General features: G+C 44.8%; 1 protein-coding gene across 29 annotated transcripts in view; it reads right to left on the bottom strand.

The window, feature by feature from the left end:
* Positions 1 to 967: 967 nt before the first annotated feature.
* SCRIB (scribble planar cell polarity protein) overlaps positions 968 to 16,601 on the bottom strand; it is a 212,188-nt gene continuing 196,554 nt past the window's right edge. For 26 of the 29 annotated variants that reach the window (XM_032762915.2, XM_075063333.1, XM_075063340.1 and 23 more), the window contains one exon: positions 968 to 3,117. In XM_032762915.2, the coding sequence (XP_032618806.1) occupies positions 2,957 to 3,117 (161 nt within the window). In that variant the 3' untranslated portion in view covers positions 968 to 2,956. The remainder of the gene's footprint in view (positions 3,118 to 16,601) is intronic. The other 3 variants (XM_075063337.1, XM_075063344.1, XM_075063338.1) reach the window with 2 other exon arrangements.

Genomic DNA, 16,601 nt, shown 5'->3' with positions numbered 1-16,601 from the left:
CTTGCCCAAGTTTTCTTCCTTGAACCTAGTTCTTCTAGCACCCAGCAGGTAACTGTTCTGCAGTGACTGTAGTGGCAGCATGTCCCCTATAGTCTGCTGAAAAGTGGCCATGCTGACGTCAAGATGACAGGTATCCACCTGAAGCAAAAGTGAACATACTTACTGAGGGGGCAGTTGGTGGGATTGTTCTTACACTGCATCACCCCAGGGTAGGGAAAGGCTGAGTTATGGGCCATCTGGGCCCTACTACTGCTAGGATTCTTTTGTGGTAGCCACTAGATGCCTTGCTGTGCAGGTTGCTTCACAAAAGCCTGGGTTGCGCATCTATGAGAGCCTGCCCTCTAGAGTGCGTGTGAGAGAGTGAAACATGGTTACATTGGCAGGTGACATGCACAACTTGATTTGTGATGGGGGACAGAATGGAGTTCAAGGAGTATAAGAGACACAAGGAGCTCAATCTATGTAGTTTAACAAAGAACAGTTAAAAGATAATGTCATTTGGTCAAAATATGTACATGAGGAACAAGTATTCAATAATGGGCTCTTCAGTCTGGCAGAGAAAGGTATAACATGATCCAATGGTGGACGTTGAAGCTAGACAAATTCAGACTGGCAATAAGGCGTAATTTTCTAACAACGAGCATAATTAACGACTGGAACAATTTACCCAGTTGTTTTGGTGACCACTCCATCTCAGGCAATTTTTAAATCAAGACTGGATGTTTTTCTAAAAAATATACTCTGGGAATTAGTTTGGGGCCGTTCACTGACTAGCCATGAAATCTCTGAAAGAAGTCTCAAGATGGGAGAGACCATAGCAGGGCAGATGTGATGGATGTTGAGGCAGAGATACTGAAGATTTGGCTTTCTCTAGATTTGAAAGTAGAAGCAGTGAATAGAGAGAGGCCCTTATTGTGCTGCCCACTGGCCTGAGGAAAGAGCTTCATCCACAGACAGACACAGGCTCTAAAATGTAAAGTAAACTTTATTCTCCTTGATCCACAAAATAGATTTCTTTGGTTGTACAAATTTCACTAGTTACAGTCTTGAAGAGCTAATTTTTCCTCTGCATCTCTCAGGAGAGGAGAGAGATCAGAGCCTGGCACCCAGGTACCGCAAAGGGAAAGGAAAATCACAAGTTAGTCTCCAAAACCAATTCATGATTCTTTCTAGAAATTGCTCTTGTTAAAAAGCAAATGCTAAAATGAGGTTTTAAAAAGGAAAAGCTCAAATTGCTGATGATGGCAGCAGCCATGGCTGCAGTTTGATAGATTATTGGATTTCCCCGTCCAAGCCCTGTAAAATTAAACATATCAATTCAGTTAAAATGAGCCATGTGATTTGGTGTGAAGAGAGGAGATTCTCAACTAAAAGAAACCGCATCCAGTCATTTAGTAAATGTACAAGCAGAAGCGCCCGCAAATCCCTAGTCACATCCTGGCACTGGGAGGATTAAGGGCCAACTCTTGGCTTACTGCTGGCGGCATCAGCAAGTAAGAGAGCACCGATTTGTTAGAGGGAGTGGAAAGATCACTCAGACCATTGCCAAGACCAAACTCAGATGCCTTGCTTTGATTTGGGCATGTGTGGATAAGGGCTGCTTAACTCACGGAGGGTAGTAAGAACAAGAGAAACAATAATTTCACTGGTAGACACAGGCGCCTAGTCACTGGTGCCAGATCCTTGGGTTCACTTGGTACTGAGGCTGATAGAGCCCTTGTTCCAGGCAGGAAGCCAGCAATAACATCCTTGGTGCATGTGTAAAGAATCTCTTGTCTGCCCTAATCTGCAGGTAAAGTGAGGACGGCACCATGTTGTCCGAGAGAGACGGTAGGATTTGCAGTTAGCGGGAGGCATATCTTGTTATTCGTTATCTCCCTGCATGGTGCTCACTTTGTCTGTGCTCCAACCTCCCTCAACACTCACATTTTACTTCAGTGGACATGGGCAACACAGTGAGAGCCACCACCTTTTGCTGCCACCACCATCACTGTGTACCATCATCATCCTGCACCCAGTACCCTTCACCTGACCCCAGCCAATCCATGTCCCACCGTGCTCCCTGCACCCCATACTATAACCTTACCCCACTGTCTCCTTATTTGTACCGCCTACTGCTGTGTCACCATATTCTAATCCCCAACTAGTCTGTCCCTACTGCTGTCACATGCACACACTGCTATAGCCTCGTACACCCATCTGTTCTAGTTCATCCTGCTCATGGATGCGACTCTCACACAGGACAGTCAGCACCTGCTCCCCACATGTCCCCCTCCCCATGTAGTGTGTTTGCCTGGAATGGACCACAGCCTCTGCTACATAAATTACATGTGCATCTGGGGGGCAGACCTATTGCCGGAGGAACAGCGTCACACCAAGCCAGATGATTGTTGGCCTGGTGGTAGAGTGGAATGGGGACAATGCATTCTAGAGATGTCACAGATCCCTGCCTCTGCATGGACATGACTCTCCATGGTTGGGGGGAGCTGGCTTTTAACAAATCAGTGGGATTTAGAAGGGAGTAAAGGGCTGGCACTTCCTGCTAAGTCATATCAGAACAAAGCCCCCGTAGTAGCCACTGAAAAACCCAAGTGGAGGGAATAACAGGTGCAGCGTCACACATGCGCGCACACACACACACTCACACACTATTTACAGACTAACAAACTGCTGCTGCCCACTGCCCTGTCCCCACCACCCCCGCCCCGTCAAACATCTACAAGTCCAGCACTGTCCTGTTTTGTTCAGCACATGCCCCAGTGCACTGTGGGTAGTGAGAGAAAAAGGATGTTCACAGCCTAAAGGAAGTTAGTTAACCACACCAACTCCTGGGTGCGCAGTTCCCAGCCAATGCCAAGGAGGCAGCTGTGGGACCCAGTCCAGTGCTGTCTGTGGAGTGCAGGAAGGTGTAGAGCCCTGTGCTGGGCTGTCCTGTTGCCCCCATGCATCAGGCCCCCTATGTGGGGACAGCAGCCTCCAGACTGCGACGGCTGTGTCGGAGTTTGCGCTTGCTGCTGTACAGAGCCATGTCTTCAAGTGCTGATGTGGTGGGTGTTGAGGAATCGTGAGTTACTAACAGCTCCTCTTCCTCTGCTGGCCCACCCTGATCCTGGGGAACTGAGCAGAGACAGACAGACAGAAATCAGGCAGGAGACAGACAGTATTTCCCACAGAGCAGCATGCCTTTGAGATACAGAGTGATCACTTTGTAACAGAGACACTGGATTGATGGCTTAGTATGACAAGCTATAACCCACTAATAGCCCCCTTCCCTCGCTCCCTTTCTTCCTTTCCTCCCTATGACTGGAGGGGTGTTAGCAGGCCACTTCACCTTGAACGGTCCCTTGAAATAACTAGTTATGCTAAACAACCTGTTCCACCTTGAATCTAGCTGTGACACTCTGAGTACCTGCAGAAGAGCTCTGTGTAAGCTTGACAGCTTGTTTCTCTCACCAACACAAGTTGGTCCAATAAAAAACCTTACCTCCCCAGCCTTGTCTCTCTAAGACCCTTCCAGGCAAGCAGCTGGTAAACTGAAAAAAAATAAATCAATCCCATTTTGGTTCTCCCGAAATGGAATTTTTCTGAATTTCTGTCCCATGAAAAATTTCAATTTTTTTATTTTGTCCTGAATAAGCATTACTTTTTCCCCTGGAACCTCACAGCTAGCTGTGGTCTCCTAGATTCATTCCTGCCTCCAGTCAAAGCAGAACAAATTAATTGGATGCCAAAGAAAAGTTATTTCATTTCCACCTGCTGCTATGACCCGTTCTGCCATGACCAAGGACAGAAGTGTTTGGGAGAGCAGCAGGTGTCACCATCACTGGACTGGACTTACAATCAGTTACTGTGCAGTCACACTCACACTCATAGGAGAGAGCCAGCTAGCCCTAAGGTATTTGTCACCATGTTACCTCAGCGCAGGCCCTCTTGGGTCATGCCTGGTGCTTCTCCCACACCAGAGCAGTACTGTTTTAGCTATAATGTCCCTAGCGCTGTAGGATGTAGTTGCATGTTCTCTATAATTAAGGCTCTGTCCCACATAGTTTTAAATGCTCCAGGATGGGATTTCCACTCGTTCTGTGGGGAAGATTCCCCAGACTGAGATCTCTTAGTTTGGAATAACTAACAAAATCATAGAGCCTGGTGGTGATGGGGGACTTCAGCTACTCAGACAGCTGTTGGGAGAATAACACAGCAGGGCTCTGATTATCCACCAAGTTCTTGGAATGCAATGGAGACAACTTTTTATTACTGAGGGTGGAGAAAGCGATTAGGGGAGAGGCTGTTCTGGATTTGATTCTGGCAAATAAGGAAGAACTAGTTGAGAATTCGAAGGTGGAAGGCTGTTTGGATGAAAGTGATCATGATATGACAGAGTTCATGATTCTAAGGAATGGTAGGAGGGAGCTAGAATTCAGGATGCGACAGATTATCTGCTGACACTGATCAAGCCTTCGAACTGCTACCTCTTCCCACATGGGCACCAATGATACTGCCAAGAATGACCTTGAGCGGCTCACTGCAGATTACATGGCTCTGGGAAGGATAAAGGAGTTGGAGGCACAATTCATATTCTTGTCTATCCTCTCTGTTGAAGGAAAAGACCCAAGTAGGTAACAATGAATTGTGGAAGTAAATGTGTGGTTACGCAGGTGGTGTCGGAGAGAGGGCTTTGGATTCTTCGATGATGGGATATTGTTCCAGAACGAAAGACTGCTAGGAAGAATCATTGAAGATTAGAGTTGGAAGAGGCTGCTACTTTGCCTTGGTCTTCACAGACAAGGTCAGATCCCAGACTGCTGCACTGGGCAGCCTAGCATGGGGAGGAGGTGAACAGTTCTCAGTGGTGAAAGAACAGATTAAGGACTATTTAGAAAAGCTGGACATGCACAAGTCCATGGGGCCTGATCTAACACATCTGAGGGAGTTGGCTGATGTGATTGCAGAGACATTGGCCATTATCTTTGAAAACTCATGGTGATCGGGAGAGGTCCCAGATGATTGGAAAAAGGCAAATATAGAGCCCATCTTTAATAAAGGGAAGACAAAGAATCTGGGGAACTACAGACTGGTCAGCTTCACCTCAGTCCCTGGAAAAATCATGAAGCACGTCCTCAAGGAATCCTTTTTGAAGCATTTGGAGGAGAGGACAGTGATCAGGAACAGTCAACATGGATTCACCAAGGGCAAGTCGTGCTTGACCAACCTGATTGCCTTCTATGACATAACTGGCTTTGTGAATATGGGGAAAGCAGTGGATGTGTTATTCCTTGACTTTAGCAAAGCTTTTGATATGGTCTCCCTCAGTATTCGTGCCAGCAAGTTAAAAGAGTATGGATTAGATGAATGGACTATAAGGTGGATAGAAAGCTGGCTAGATCGTTGGGCTCAGCGGTTAGTGATCAATGGTTCCATGTCTAGATGGCAGCCAATATCAAGCAGAGTGCCCCAGGGGGTTGGTCCTGGGGCTGGTTTTGTTCAACATCTTCATTAATGATTTGGATGATGGGATGGATTGCACCCTCAGCAAGTTTGCGGATGACACTAAGCTGGGGGGAGAGGTAGATATGCTGGAGGGCAGGAATAGGGTCCAGAGTGATCTAGACAAATTGGAGGATTGGGCCAACAGAAATCTGATGAGCTTCAACAAGGGCAAGTGCAGAGTCCTGCACTTAGGACAGAAGAATCCCATGCACTGCTACAGGCTGAGGACCGACTGGCTAAGCAGCAGTTCTGCAGAAAAGTACCTGGTGATTACAATGGACAAGAAGTTGGATATCAGTCAACAGTGTGCCCTTGTTGCCAAGAAAGCTAATTGCATGTTGGGCTGCATTAGTAGGAGCACTGCCAGTAGCTCAAGGGAAGTGATTATTTGGCACTGGTGAGGACAAATCTGGTGTACTGGTCCAGTTTTGGGGCCCCCACTACAGAAGAGATGTGAACGAATTGGGGAGAGTCCAGTGGAGGGCAACAAAAATGATTAAGGGGCTGGGACTAACGAGGAGAGGCTGAAGGAACTGGGCTTATTTAGTCTGCAGAAGAGAAGAGTGAGGGGGGATTTGATAGCAGCTTTCAACTACCTGAAAGGAGGATGGAGCTAGGCTGTTCTCAGTGGTGGCAGATGATAGAACAAGGAGCAGTGGTCTCAAGTTCCAGTGGGGAAGGTCTAGGTTGGATATTAGGAAACACTATTTCACTAGGAGGGTGATGAAGCACTGGAATGGGTTATGTAGGGAGGTGGTGGAATCTCCTTCCTTAGAGGTTTTTAAGGCCCAGCTTGACAAAGCCCTGGCTGGGATGATTTAGTTGGGGTTGGTCCTGCTTTGAGCAGGGAGTTGGACTAGATACCTCCTGAGGTCTTGTCCAACGCCAATCTTCTATGATTCTATGGACAATGGACTGCACGAAGGCAGACTTTAGCAAACTCAGAGAATTGGTAGGTAAGATCCTGTGGGAAACAAATCTAAGGGAAAATAGAGTTCAGGAAAGTTCATATTTTTTTAAAGAGACATTATTAAGGGCACAAGAGAAAACTATCCCAATGCAAAGGAAAGATAGGAAGTATGATAGAAGATCAAGAGGTCTTCAGTGACCTGAAACTTATAAAAAGGTCATACAACAAGTGGAAAGTAGGTCAAATTACAAAGAATGAATATTAAAAAACCAACACAAGCATGTAAGGACAAAATCAGAAAGGCCAGGGCACAAAATGACCTTAAACTAGCTAGGAAGATAAAAGGTAACAGGAAAACGTTTTACAAATATATTAAAAGCAAGAAGAAGACCAAGGACAGGGTAGGCCCATTACCCACTGAGGAGTGAAAGATGATGATAGAAAATGCAGCAATAGTCAAAGTGTTAGATGCCTTCTTTGTTTGAGCTGTAACCGAAAAGATTAGCAGTGATTGGAGGATTAACATAGTGAACATCAGTGTAAATGGGGTAGGATCAGGTCAGATGTCTTTAAGTTGGCGGAACCTGACAAAATACAGCCTAGAATACTTAAGGAACTGGCTGAAGAGATCTCTGAGCCATTTGTGACTAGGGTTAGGATTCTCTCTGAGAACTCATACAGGATGGGAAAGATCCCAGAGAAGTGGAAAAGGGCAAATATAGAACCTATCTATAAAAAGGGGAATAATGACAACTCAGGGAATTACAGACCAGCCGGCTTAACTTCAGCACGGGAAAGATAATGGAGCAAATATGTATGTTGAATCCAGACACCAACTCCAAACTGCCCAGGTTAATAAGGGTACCCTTGCTCTAAAACCTCCAGGGATATCTGAGGAGCTCCCAGTTAATTTTGTCCGTTCTGACTTCCTGGAGATGGACAAAGAGTTTATTAAAGACGCCAAGGTAAATGGCAGGATGTGCCAAGTATGTAAAGACACAGGAGCCCAGATCAGACTTGTCAGGAAAGATATGATTAAGGAATCTGATATGCTCCCAGGGAGAGGCTAACACTCCTTGCCTGAGGGAAACCTGAATTCAGCATGCCTTTGGTTCACAGTGAACTAGAGTAGGAAGGTTGAAGGTGGATGTTCTCCATAATGTGCCTGTGGATATATTGGTGGGGAATTATGTTATTTCACTGCATAAGGCTGTTAATATTGTGACCCAGAGCAAGAGAGAGGATGTTCCCAGGTTTCCAAATGTAAATCCTGCAGAGAGGGAGGCAGCTGAAGGGGGAGGGGAGACCTCTGCACTGTTAGCAGCAGAGGGTCATGATATGTCCACAGGGCAGGGGGACAAGGAATCAGCCCTCAGTGCAAGCAAAAGCTAAGGGGAGTTTGCTGCTGAATCAAGTGCAGACAACTCATTGGGAAAACATTCTAATAGTGTCCAAGATAAAGAGAGCAGGGGAAGATTTAGGGAGGAGGGCAGAATATACAGGGAAGCTCCAGTGGGGAAAAATAGATGCCACCCTACAGAGAGCTAACAGTACTCACAAAGCATCATGTGGAGCTACTGCTGCTAGCCTACCATTTCCAGTTTGCCAAGCACCAAGGGACAAAGAGTTATGAGAGGCTAAGAAAAAACTTGTATTGGCCAAATATCCAGAATCAAGTAAGGGAGTACAACAAAACTTGCAACTTACGTCAAAAGCGGGAAAAGGCCACAGGTCTCTATACAGCTCCACCACATCCTTTATCAGTGATTAAAGAAGGGTTTTATAAGGTCACCCTGAATCTCATAAGGCAATTATCTAGGCCATGCCAAAAGGGGAAAAGATTTACATTAGTGGTGGATTTTGCTGCCAGATATCTGGAAGTGGTCACTCTGTCGAACATGGAAAATGGAACAGTTGCAGATGCACTGTTTACCATATTTAGCAGGGTGAGCTTTCCAAAAGAGATCTTATCAGATCGTGGTTCAAATTTCATGTCCCACCTATTTTGAGAGTTATGGAGGATGTGTGGGGCAAAACAATTGAGATCTGCCTCATATCACCCCAAAACTGTTTAGTCATGGGGACCTTAAAGTCTATGTTAAAATGTATGAGAACAGGAGGGCAATTGACTTGGATGTAATGTTGCCCTATTCATTATGGTCTCACCAGGAGGTGCCCCAACAGTCATGGGGTTCATCCCACTTGACCTCCTTTATGGGAGAAAAGTCAAGGGCCCTCTGGATCTTATCAAAAATTCCTGGGAGGGTGGCCCTGAAGCAGAAGGGGAATTGATGGCTGAGTTTGTGAAAAAGTTTAGAGAGGATTTCCGTGGGTGTGCACAGATGAGTCTCTGTCACTTTGTAAGCTTTTGGTCACTCCAGACACCTTGGGTAACCCTGAAATGTGTCACAAAGTGATGGTTTTCTGCACAATATTCTTTTTCTAAGATCTGGCTCTTCCCATTTGTCAACATCATAGATCTTAGTTTTCAGCCTCCTAGCATTGATGAAGGTGGATTTACGGAGAATAACTGACAAGGTAAACCAGGAAAGCAGAAAATTCAGACTGAAGATCAGCACAGAGAAGACAAAAATGATGGTAATTGGAAGACAAGAGGAAGAGGTAAAGATCAAAATTGGAGACAACTGGAACAAGTAGAAAAATGAGTGTAGCTTGAAGGACTAATATAGAAAAACAGGAATTGTGAAGATGACATAAAAAGAACTGGATTAGCTATACTGCATTCAGAAAACTGCAAGACCAGGAAGACTTGAAGACATTTGGATAAAAATGAAAATAGCATATATAAGACTGTCATGTCAGTACTACTGTAGGGGTGGGAATGTTGGAGTGGCAGGAAAGCCAATGAATGTAAGATATTGACTGCAGAGATTAACAGGCTGAGGGGAATAACTGAGAGTGTCAAGACAGCAGAAAATAAAAAATAGAGTAATAAGAAAATGGCTAGGGCAAGAAATAAGGCTGTTACAGAAGATTCAAGAAAGATGACTATGATGATTTGGACATATGTCGAGAAGGGACCAGGAAAGGATACCAGAATTTGCAATACATACCAGAGTGCAAGGAACTAGAAATAGAAGACCATGGATGGGAGTAGAAATTCTTAAACCCTTTCTGAGGGATCTGATACCTCTTCAAAGCTACAATATTTGAGAGAAATGAGGAGGCTAGACTCTTCCAAAGGTCTTTCACAGGCTCCGTGAATCTATGAATGAATGATTAATGGCCCTTTATGGATTAGCATTGCCAATTGCATGGGAAAGTCAGATGGTGAATATTGAAAAGTTTGTGAGCTTTCTCCTATATAATGGGTAGTTCAAGATCATACAAGATGATCTGGAGTAATAGAAATGGGATAAAATTTAATAGTGCAAAGTGCAAGGTCATGCATTTAGGGACTAACAACAAGAATTTTTGCTATAAAGTGGGGCCATATCAGTTGGAAGTGACAGAGGAGAAGAAAAATCTGAGTGTATTGGCTGATCACAGGATGACTATGAACAAGCAATGTGATGCAGCTGTGAAAAAGTCTAATGCAGTCCTAGGATACATCAGCCGAAGTATTTCCAGTAGAGATGGGGAAGTGTTAGTACCATTATACAAGGCACTGGTGAGACCTCATCTGGAATATTGTGTGAATTCTGGTCTCCCATGTTTAAGAAAGATAAATTCAACTGGAACAGGTGCGAGAAGGGCTCCTAGATGATCTGAGGATGGAAACCATGCTATGAGAGGAGACTCAAGGAGCTTGACCTGTTTAGCCTAACCAAAGAAGCTGAAAGGGATATAGTTGCTCTCCCATAAATACATCAGAGAGATAAATATCACAGAGGGAGAGGAGTTATGTAAGTTAATGGCAACGTGGACTAAGAACATAGATATAAACTGTCCATCACACCATTTTTAGGTTAGAATTAGATGAGGTTCTAGCCATTAGAGGATGATGTCTGGAACAGCCTCCCAAGGGAACAAGATGGGACAAAACCTTACTGGCTTCAAGACTGAGCTTGATAATGTTTATGGAGATAGTTGTATTGAGACTGTCTATCATAGCAAGACTCATAAGACTTAGGTCAGAAGGGAAATTATGATCATCTAGTCTGACTCCTGCACAACGCAGGCCACAAATCTACCCACCCACTCCTGTACACAAACCCTTAACCTATGCCTGAGTTACTGAAGTCCTCAAATCGTGGTATAAAGACCTCAGGTGCAGAGAATCGTCAGCAAGTGACCCATGCCCCATGCTGCATGGTAGTGAAAAACTCCGGCCTCTGCCAATCTTGCGCTGGAGGAAGATTCCTTCCTGACCCCAAATAGGCGGATCAGTTAAACCTGAGCATGTGGCAACGACCTTCACCACAGCACCCAGGAAAGAATTCTCTGTAGTGACTAGACCACCCTATCTAACATCCCATCACAGACACTGGCTAACTTACTGCTGATAATCAAAGATCAATTGCAAATTAATGGCCAAAATTTAGGCTATCACATCACTATCCCCTCATAAAACTTATCAAGCTTAGTCATGAGCCAGATATGCTTTTTGCCCCAACTACTCCCCTTGGAAGGCTGTCCAGAAATCATGCCTCTAATGGTTAGAAACTTTCATCTAATTTCAAGTCTGAACTTCCTAGTGTCTAGTTATATCACTTGTTCTTGTGTTCACATTAGATCTACTTTAAATAATTCCTCTCTCTCACTAATATTTCCCCTCTGATATATTTATAAAGAGCAGTTATATCCCCCATAACCTTCTTTTGTTAGCCTAAACAAGCCAAGCTCTTTGAGTCTCCTTTCATAAGACAGGTTTTCCCCTTCGGGATCATCCTAGTAGCCCTCTCTGTACCCGTTCAGTTTGAATTCATCTTCTTAACATGGAAGACCAGAATGCACCACTACTTCCAGATGAGGCCTCTCACCAGTGCCTTGTATAACGGTAGTAACACTCCTCATCTTTGCTGGAAATACTCGCCTGATCATCCTAAAACCGCATTAGCTTTTTAACAGCCATATCACATTTGGTGGCATAAGTCATCCTGTGACCAACCAATACTCGAGGTCTTCTCCTCCTCTGTTACTTCCAACTGACGTGTCCCAATTTTTATAACTAAAATTCTTGTTATTATCCCTAAATGCATGCACTGCACTTTTCACTATTAAATTTCATCTATTACTATTACTCCAGTTTACAAGGTCATCCAGATCTTCGAATATGATATCCTGGTCCTTCTCTGTTAGCAATACTCTCCCAGCTTTGTATCATCCAAAACTTATCAGCACATTCCCACTTTTTGTGCCACAAGGTCAGTAATAAAAAATTAAATAAGATTGTCCCACAAACTGATACCTGAGAAAACTCCACTAGTAACCTCTCCAGCCTGACAGTTCACCTTCAGTATGACCCACTGTAGTCTCTCTTTAACCAGTTCCTTATCACACTTTCAATTTCCATATTGATCCCCATCTTTTCCAATTTAACTAATATTCCCCATGTGGAACCGTACCAAATGCCTTACTGAATCGAGGTAAATTAGATCCACTGCGTTTTCTCTGTCTAAAAAATCGTTACCTTCTCAAAGAAGGAGGTCAGATTGGTTTGGCACGATCTACCTTGGAAAACATGTTGTTATTTTGTCAGTTACCATTGACCTCAATGTCCTTAACTGCTTTCTCCTAACAAAATTTTTCCAAGACTTACATACTCAGGTGTCAAACTAACAGGCTTATTGTTACTCAGACACTCCTTTCCCTTCTAAAATGGAACTATGTTAGCAATTCTCCAGTCGTGCGGTACAACCCCTGAGTTTACTGATTCATAAAAATTCTTGCTAATAGCTTGCAATTCCATGTGCCAGTTCCTGTAATATTCTGGATGAAGATTATCTGGCCCTCAATTTTGTCCCATTAAGCTGTTCGAATTTGGCTTCACCTCGGACATAGTAATATCTACCTCCATATCCTATCTCCCATTGTCATCCTGCCATTATCCTAAGACCTCATTAAAGACTGAGGCAAAGTATTTGTTTAAATATTGGGCCATGCCTAGATTATCCTTAACCTCCATTCCATCTCAGTGTTTAGCAGTCCCACTCTTCTTTTTTGTTTTCTTCTTATTTATATGGCTATAGAACTTTTACTATTGGTTTTAATTCCCTTTGGAAGGTCCGCTCTACATGGCTTTTGGCCTTTCTCACTTTATCCTACATGTTCTGACCTCAATAAGGTAGCTTTCCTGGCTAATCCCTCCATCTTCCACTCCTGTAGCTTTCTGCTTTTTCTTTAATCACCTCTCTGAGATGCTTGCTCATCCAGCTTGGTCTATAATCCTGCCTATGATTTTTTCCCCCTTTTTGGGTGCAGGCTTCTGAGAGTTTCTGCAACTTTGACTTGAAGTAAATTCCAGGCCTCCTCCGCTTTTAGATCCCAAGTTCTTCAGCCCAATCCACTCCCTCAACTAATTTTCCATAATTCTTTAAGGTTAGCCTTTGAAATAAAAAACCCTAGTCCCAGATCTATTTTTGTTTATCGTTTATTTAGTTTGAACTGAATTAGCTGATAATCACTTGAACCAAGGTGTCCTCTACACCATTTCTTCTATGAAGTCCTTCACTACTCACAAAACCAAATTAAATGGCATCTCTCGTGTTGGTTCTTCAACTGCTTGGTGACGAAATCTCATCTGCGTATCACATCCAGAAAAATCTGAGCCCTATTATTCTTACTAGCACTTGTCCTCCAGTCTATATCTGGGAAGTTAAAGTCTCCCATGATCACACAATTCCCATTAGTGTTTACTTCATTAAAAACATTAAAGAGGTCTCTATCCATATCCAAATCAGATCCCGGCGGTCTGTAGCACACCCCAAGCACTATCTCAGGGGAGGCTCTAGTAGCTTTCTTTCCCAATATAATTTTTGCCCAGACAGACTCTGTCTTATCCATTCCATCACTTCCTATTTCTTTACAGTCTGCCTCATCCTTGATATACAATGCTACTCCACCACCTTTGCCTTTATTTCTGTCTTCCCTTCAATACCTGTACTCCAGTCATGATGACTATTCCACCATGTTTCTGTTATCCCTATAATATCCGGTTTTATTTCCTGCACCAGTAGCTCTAGTTCCTGCACTTTGTTACCTAGGCTCCTCGCATTAGTGTACAGACATCTTAATTTTTGCCGTTTGACTTCACTGACATTCTTGACCTGGTTAGGCACAGACATTCTACCACCAGGATCACCTATTAGACTGGTATCTACACTACATGACCTGCAACTGCTAGCAGCAAATATCCCCAACGGTCAGAGACAGGCCACTAGCTGTTGAGGGCTGTAAATCACTACAGCGAATTCTTTCCCAGGCGTCATGCTGTGGGTCTTGCCCACATGCTCAGGGTTTAACTGACCACTGTATTTGGGGTCAGGAATTTCCCCCCAGGGCACTTTGACTGAGACGCCTTCCTCTGCATGGGTCACTTGCAGGTTTGAACTAGTATAAATGGTGGATTCTCTGTAACTTGAAGTCTTTAAATCACAGATTTGAGGCCTTCAGTAACTCAGCCAGAGGTTAGGAGTCTATTTCAGGAGTCAGTGGGTGAGATTCTGTGGCCCGCGATGTGCAGGAGGTCAGACTAGATGATCATGATGGTCCTCTCTGATCTTAAAGTCTATGAGTCTACGAATCTAATCAGTCTGATATACTTCACAGCAGACCTAGCCTGGAACTCATCTGAGGCAGGAATTGGGGGGTGTCACTGCTTTGACCAGTGATGATAAGGTCTTTCAAAGAAATGGGAGGGAAAGGGTTAGGAAGCTCTTGAGGCTCTCAGAGTAATATCCTCCTCCCTGTCTTGCTCTCTATCTTTATCCTCCTCCTGTTCTGGTTCTTGCTCTCTATGGAGACCCATATCACTGGGCAGACAAGGGACAGACGTAGTTAATGAATTAGATCTGGGTTCTTTTATGAAGACCAGGAAGGTGAACAAGTTCTAGAGGGCTTAGTAGGGGGATCTCAAAACACCCAATAAGGCCCAGGTGGAAACTGAAGGTTACGACTATGGAGGAGATGGAGCTCATGGAGAAGAAGGTATAACGAGAGGGAGATATTTAGGAGGGTTTCTCTGTGATCAGGGAGTGAAGAATGGGAGGGTGATGTAGGTCTAGCCAACAGGCAAGGAACTGGTGATGGTTCCCTGCTTAATTCAGGGAAAAGGGAATGGGCAGGAGATAAGAACTGCTCATGCTCTACAGGTGGTGTTGAGCTCTCTGAGCAAGGGTGAGAGGTTGTTGGTAGCAGTAGCAGGTATTGTGGCACCTGACATATTGGGACTGCAGTTGGTATGGAGGGCTCAACATGTGCATTACACCTGCTAGAACTGTCAAGGACTCCACCCTGGGCGCCAATTCTGGGACTGACAGCTTGGCAACAAGGAGAGTTAATTGGTATCAGGCTTCAGTGCTGGGGTGGATTTCATTTTCCTCAGATCTGAGCAGTTGAAGGACTCAGTCATTTTAGACTTTTCAGCATGATTAAGCCTAAGGCCTGACAATTTTGGATAGACAGTGCTTATGGCTCTTCTGTGATCTCTTTGTCCTATCCAGTTCTGGGTAGGAGGGTCAGTGCCAAGAGTCTCCCCAGGAATGGAGCTCTTCCTGCCCTTCCTTGAGGTGGAAGTAGTACCAGGCTTCAGTGCCAGGCTCCCTGCCAGTGCCAAACTTGTCTTAAGGAATGGGCGAATGTCAACAGAGGGGGCTGTGGCCACTTAGTGATGGGAGTTAGGGCTAGCTACACTAGAGATGCTACAGCAGCCCAACTGCATCAATGCAATTGTGTCGCTGTAGCTTGTCCCATTGGCATAATAAATCCATCTCTGGGAGAGGTAGCGCTGTCCACACTGGTGCTTAGGTCGGTGTAACTTACATCACTCAGGGGGCGTCTTATTCACACCTCTGAGTGACATGTTATACCGACGTAAGTGACCTGGCCGTAGGAGTCGAATCCCTAATTACAGGACACTGAAGAGGACCTGTGAGAAGAAAGTGACTTGAGTCAGAGGGACTTCCTTTGTTCCTCTAATGGATCACATCAGAATCCAGTGTTCCTCTAATGGATCACATCAGGAGGAAGTCAAGTATCAGAGGGGTACCCGTGTTAGTCTGGATCTGTAAAAGCAGCAAAGAATCCTGTGGCACCTTATAGACTAACAGACGTTTTGGAGCATGAGCTTTCGTGAATACCCACTTCGTTGGATGCATGTAGTGGAAACTTCCAGGGGCAGGTATATATATGCAAGCAAGAAGCAAGCTAGAGAGAACGAGGTTAGTTCAATCAGAGAGGATGAGGCCCTGTTCTAGCAGCTGAGATGTGAAAACCAAGGGAGGAGAAACTGGTTTTGTAGTTGGCAAGCCATTCACAGTCTTCATTTAATCCTGAGCTGATGGTGTCAAATTTGCAGATGAACTGAAGCTCAGCAGTTTCTCTTTGAAGTCTGGTCCTGAAGTTTTTTTGCTGCAGTATGGCCACCTTAAGATCTGCTATTGTGTGGCCAGGAAGTCTGAAGTGCTCTCCTACAGGTTTTTGTACATTGCCATTCCTAATAATCAGGAGGAAGTGTAGTTGGCTATCCCAGGAAAAACGAGTCCTTGGGGAGAAGGGCCAATCTACCGAGCACTGGTCCAGGACATGGCTGTCACCCAGGATGAAGAGACACCAACTGAACTCCATCACTGGGAGTAAGTGCATCGCATGGTGGACAGGGCTTAAAGCTGGAATATTCTGAGTCCACCACTGGCGAGAGGCACCAAAAAGGCAAAAGTGAGGAAGACAGAATTTTTTTTGCTGAAAATGAAATGAAAAAAACCATGCAGGGTGCATGCTGGACAATGCTGGCCAGAGACTCTGAGCCCGTGTGCACGTTGTACACGCACACACACATAGACTCAAAGACGAACCCTGGTTCTCAAGTGTTCAAATGCTCTCAAGCCCTGCAACCTACCACATACCTCCCATTCCCTGCTGCAGGCAGCCAGGCTCTCCACTCCCACCTAGGATAGTCCCACTGGGGCATGCACACCGCACACCAACGTCAACTGCAGGAGGCCAGACCTTCCCACCCTTTGCCCCAGGACAGAGGCCAGGAACAAATGGAGGCATGCTCACTACACACTACTCCCAACAAATC

The sequence above is a fragment of the Chelonoidis abingdonii genome, chromosome 2 (genome assembly GCF_003597395.2).
Source record: "Chelonoidis abingdonii isolate Lonesome George chromosome 2, CheloAbing_2.0, whole genome shotgun sequence".
NCBI classification, from domain to species: Eukaryota; Metazoa; Chordata; order Testudines; family Testudinidae; genus Chelonoidis; species Chelonoidis abingdonii.
The sequence above is the reverse complement of the archived record's forward strand: the minus strand, read 5'-3'. Positions and strand labels throughout refer to the sequence as shown.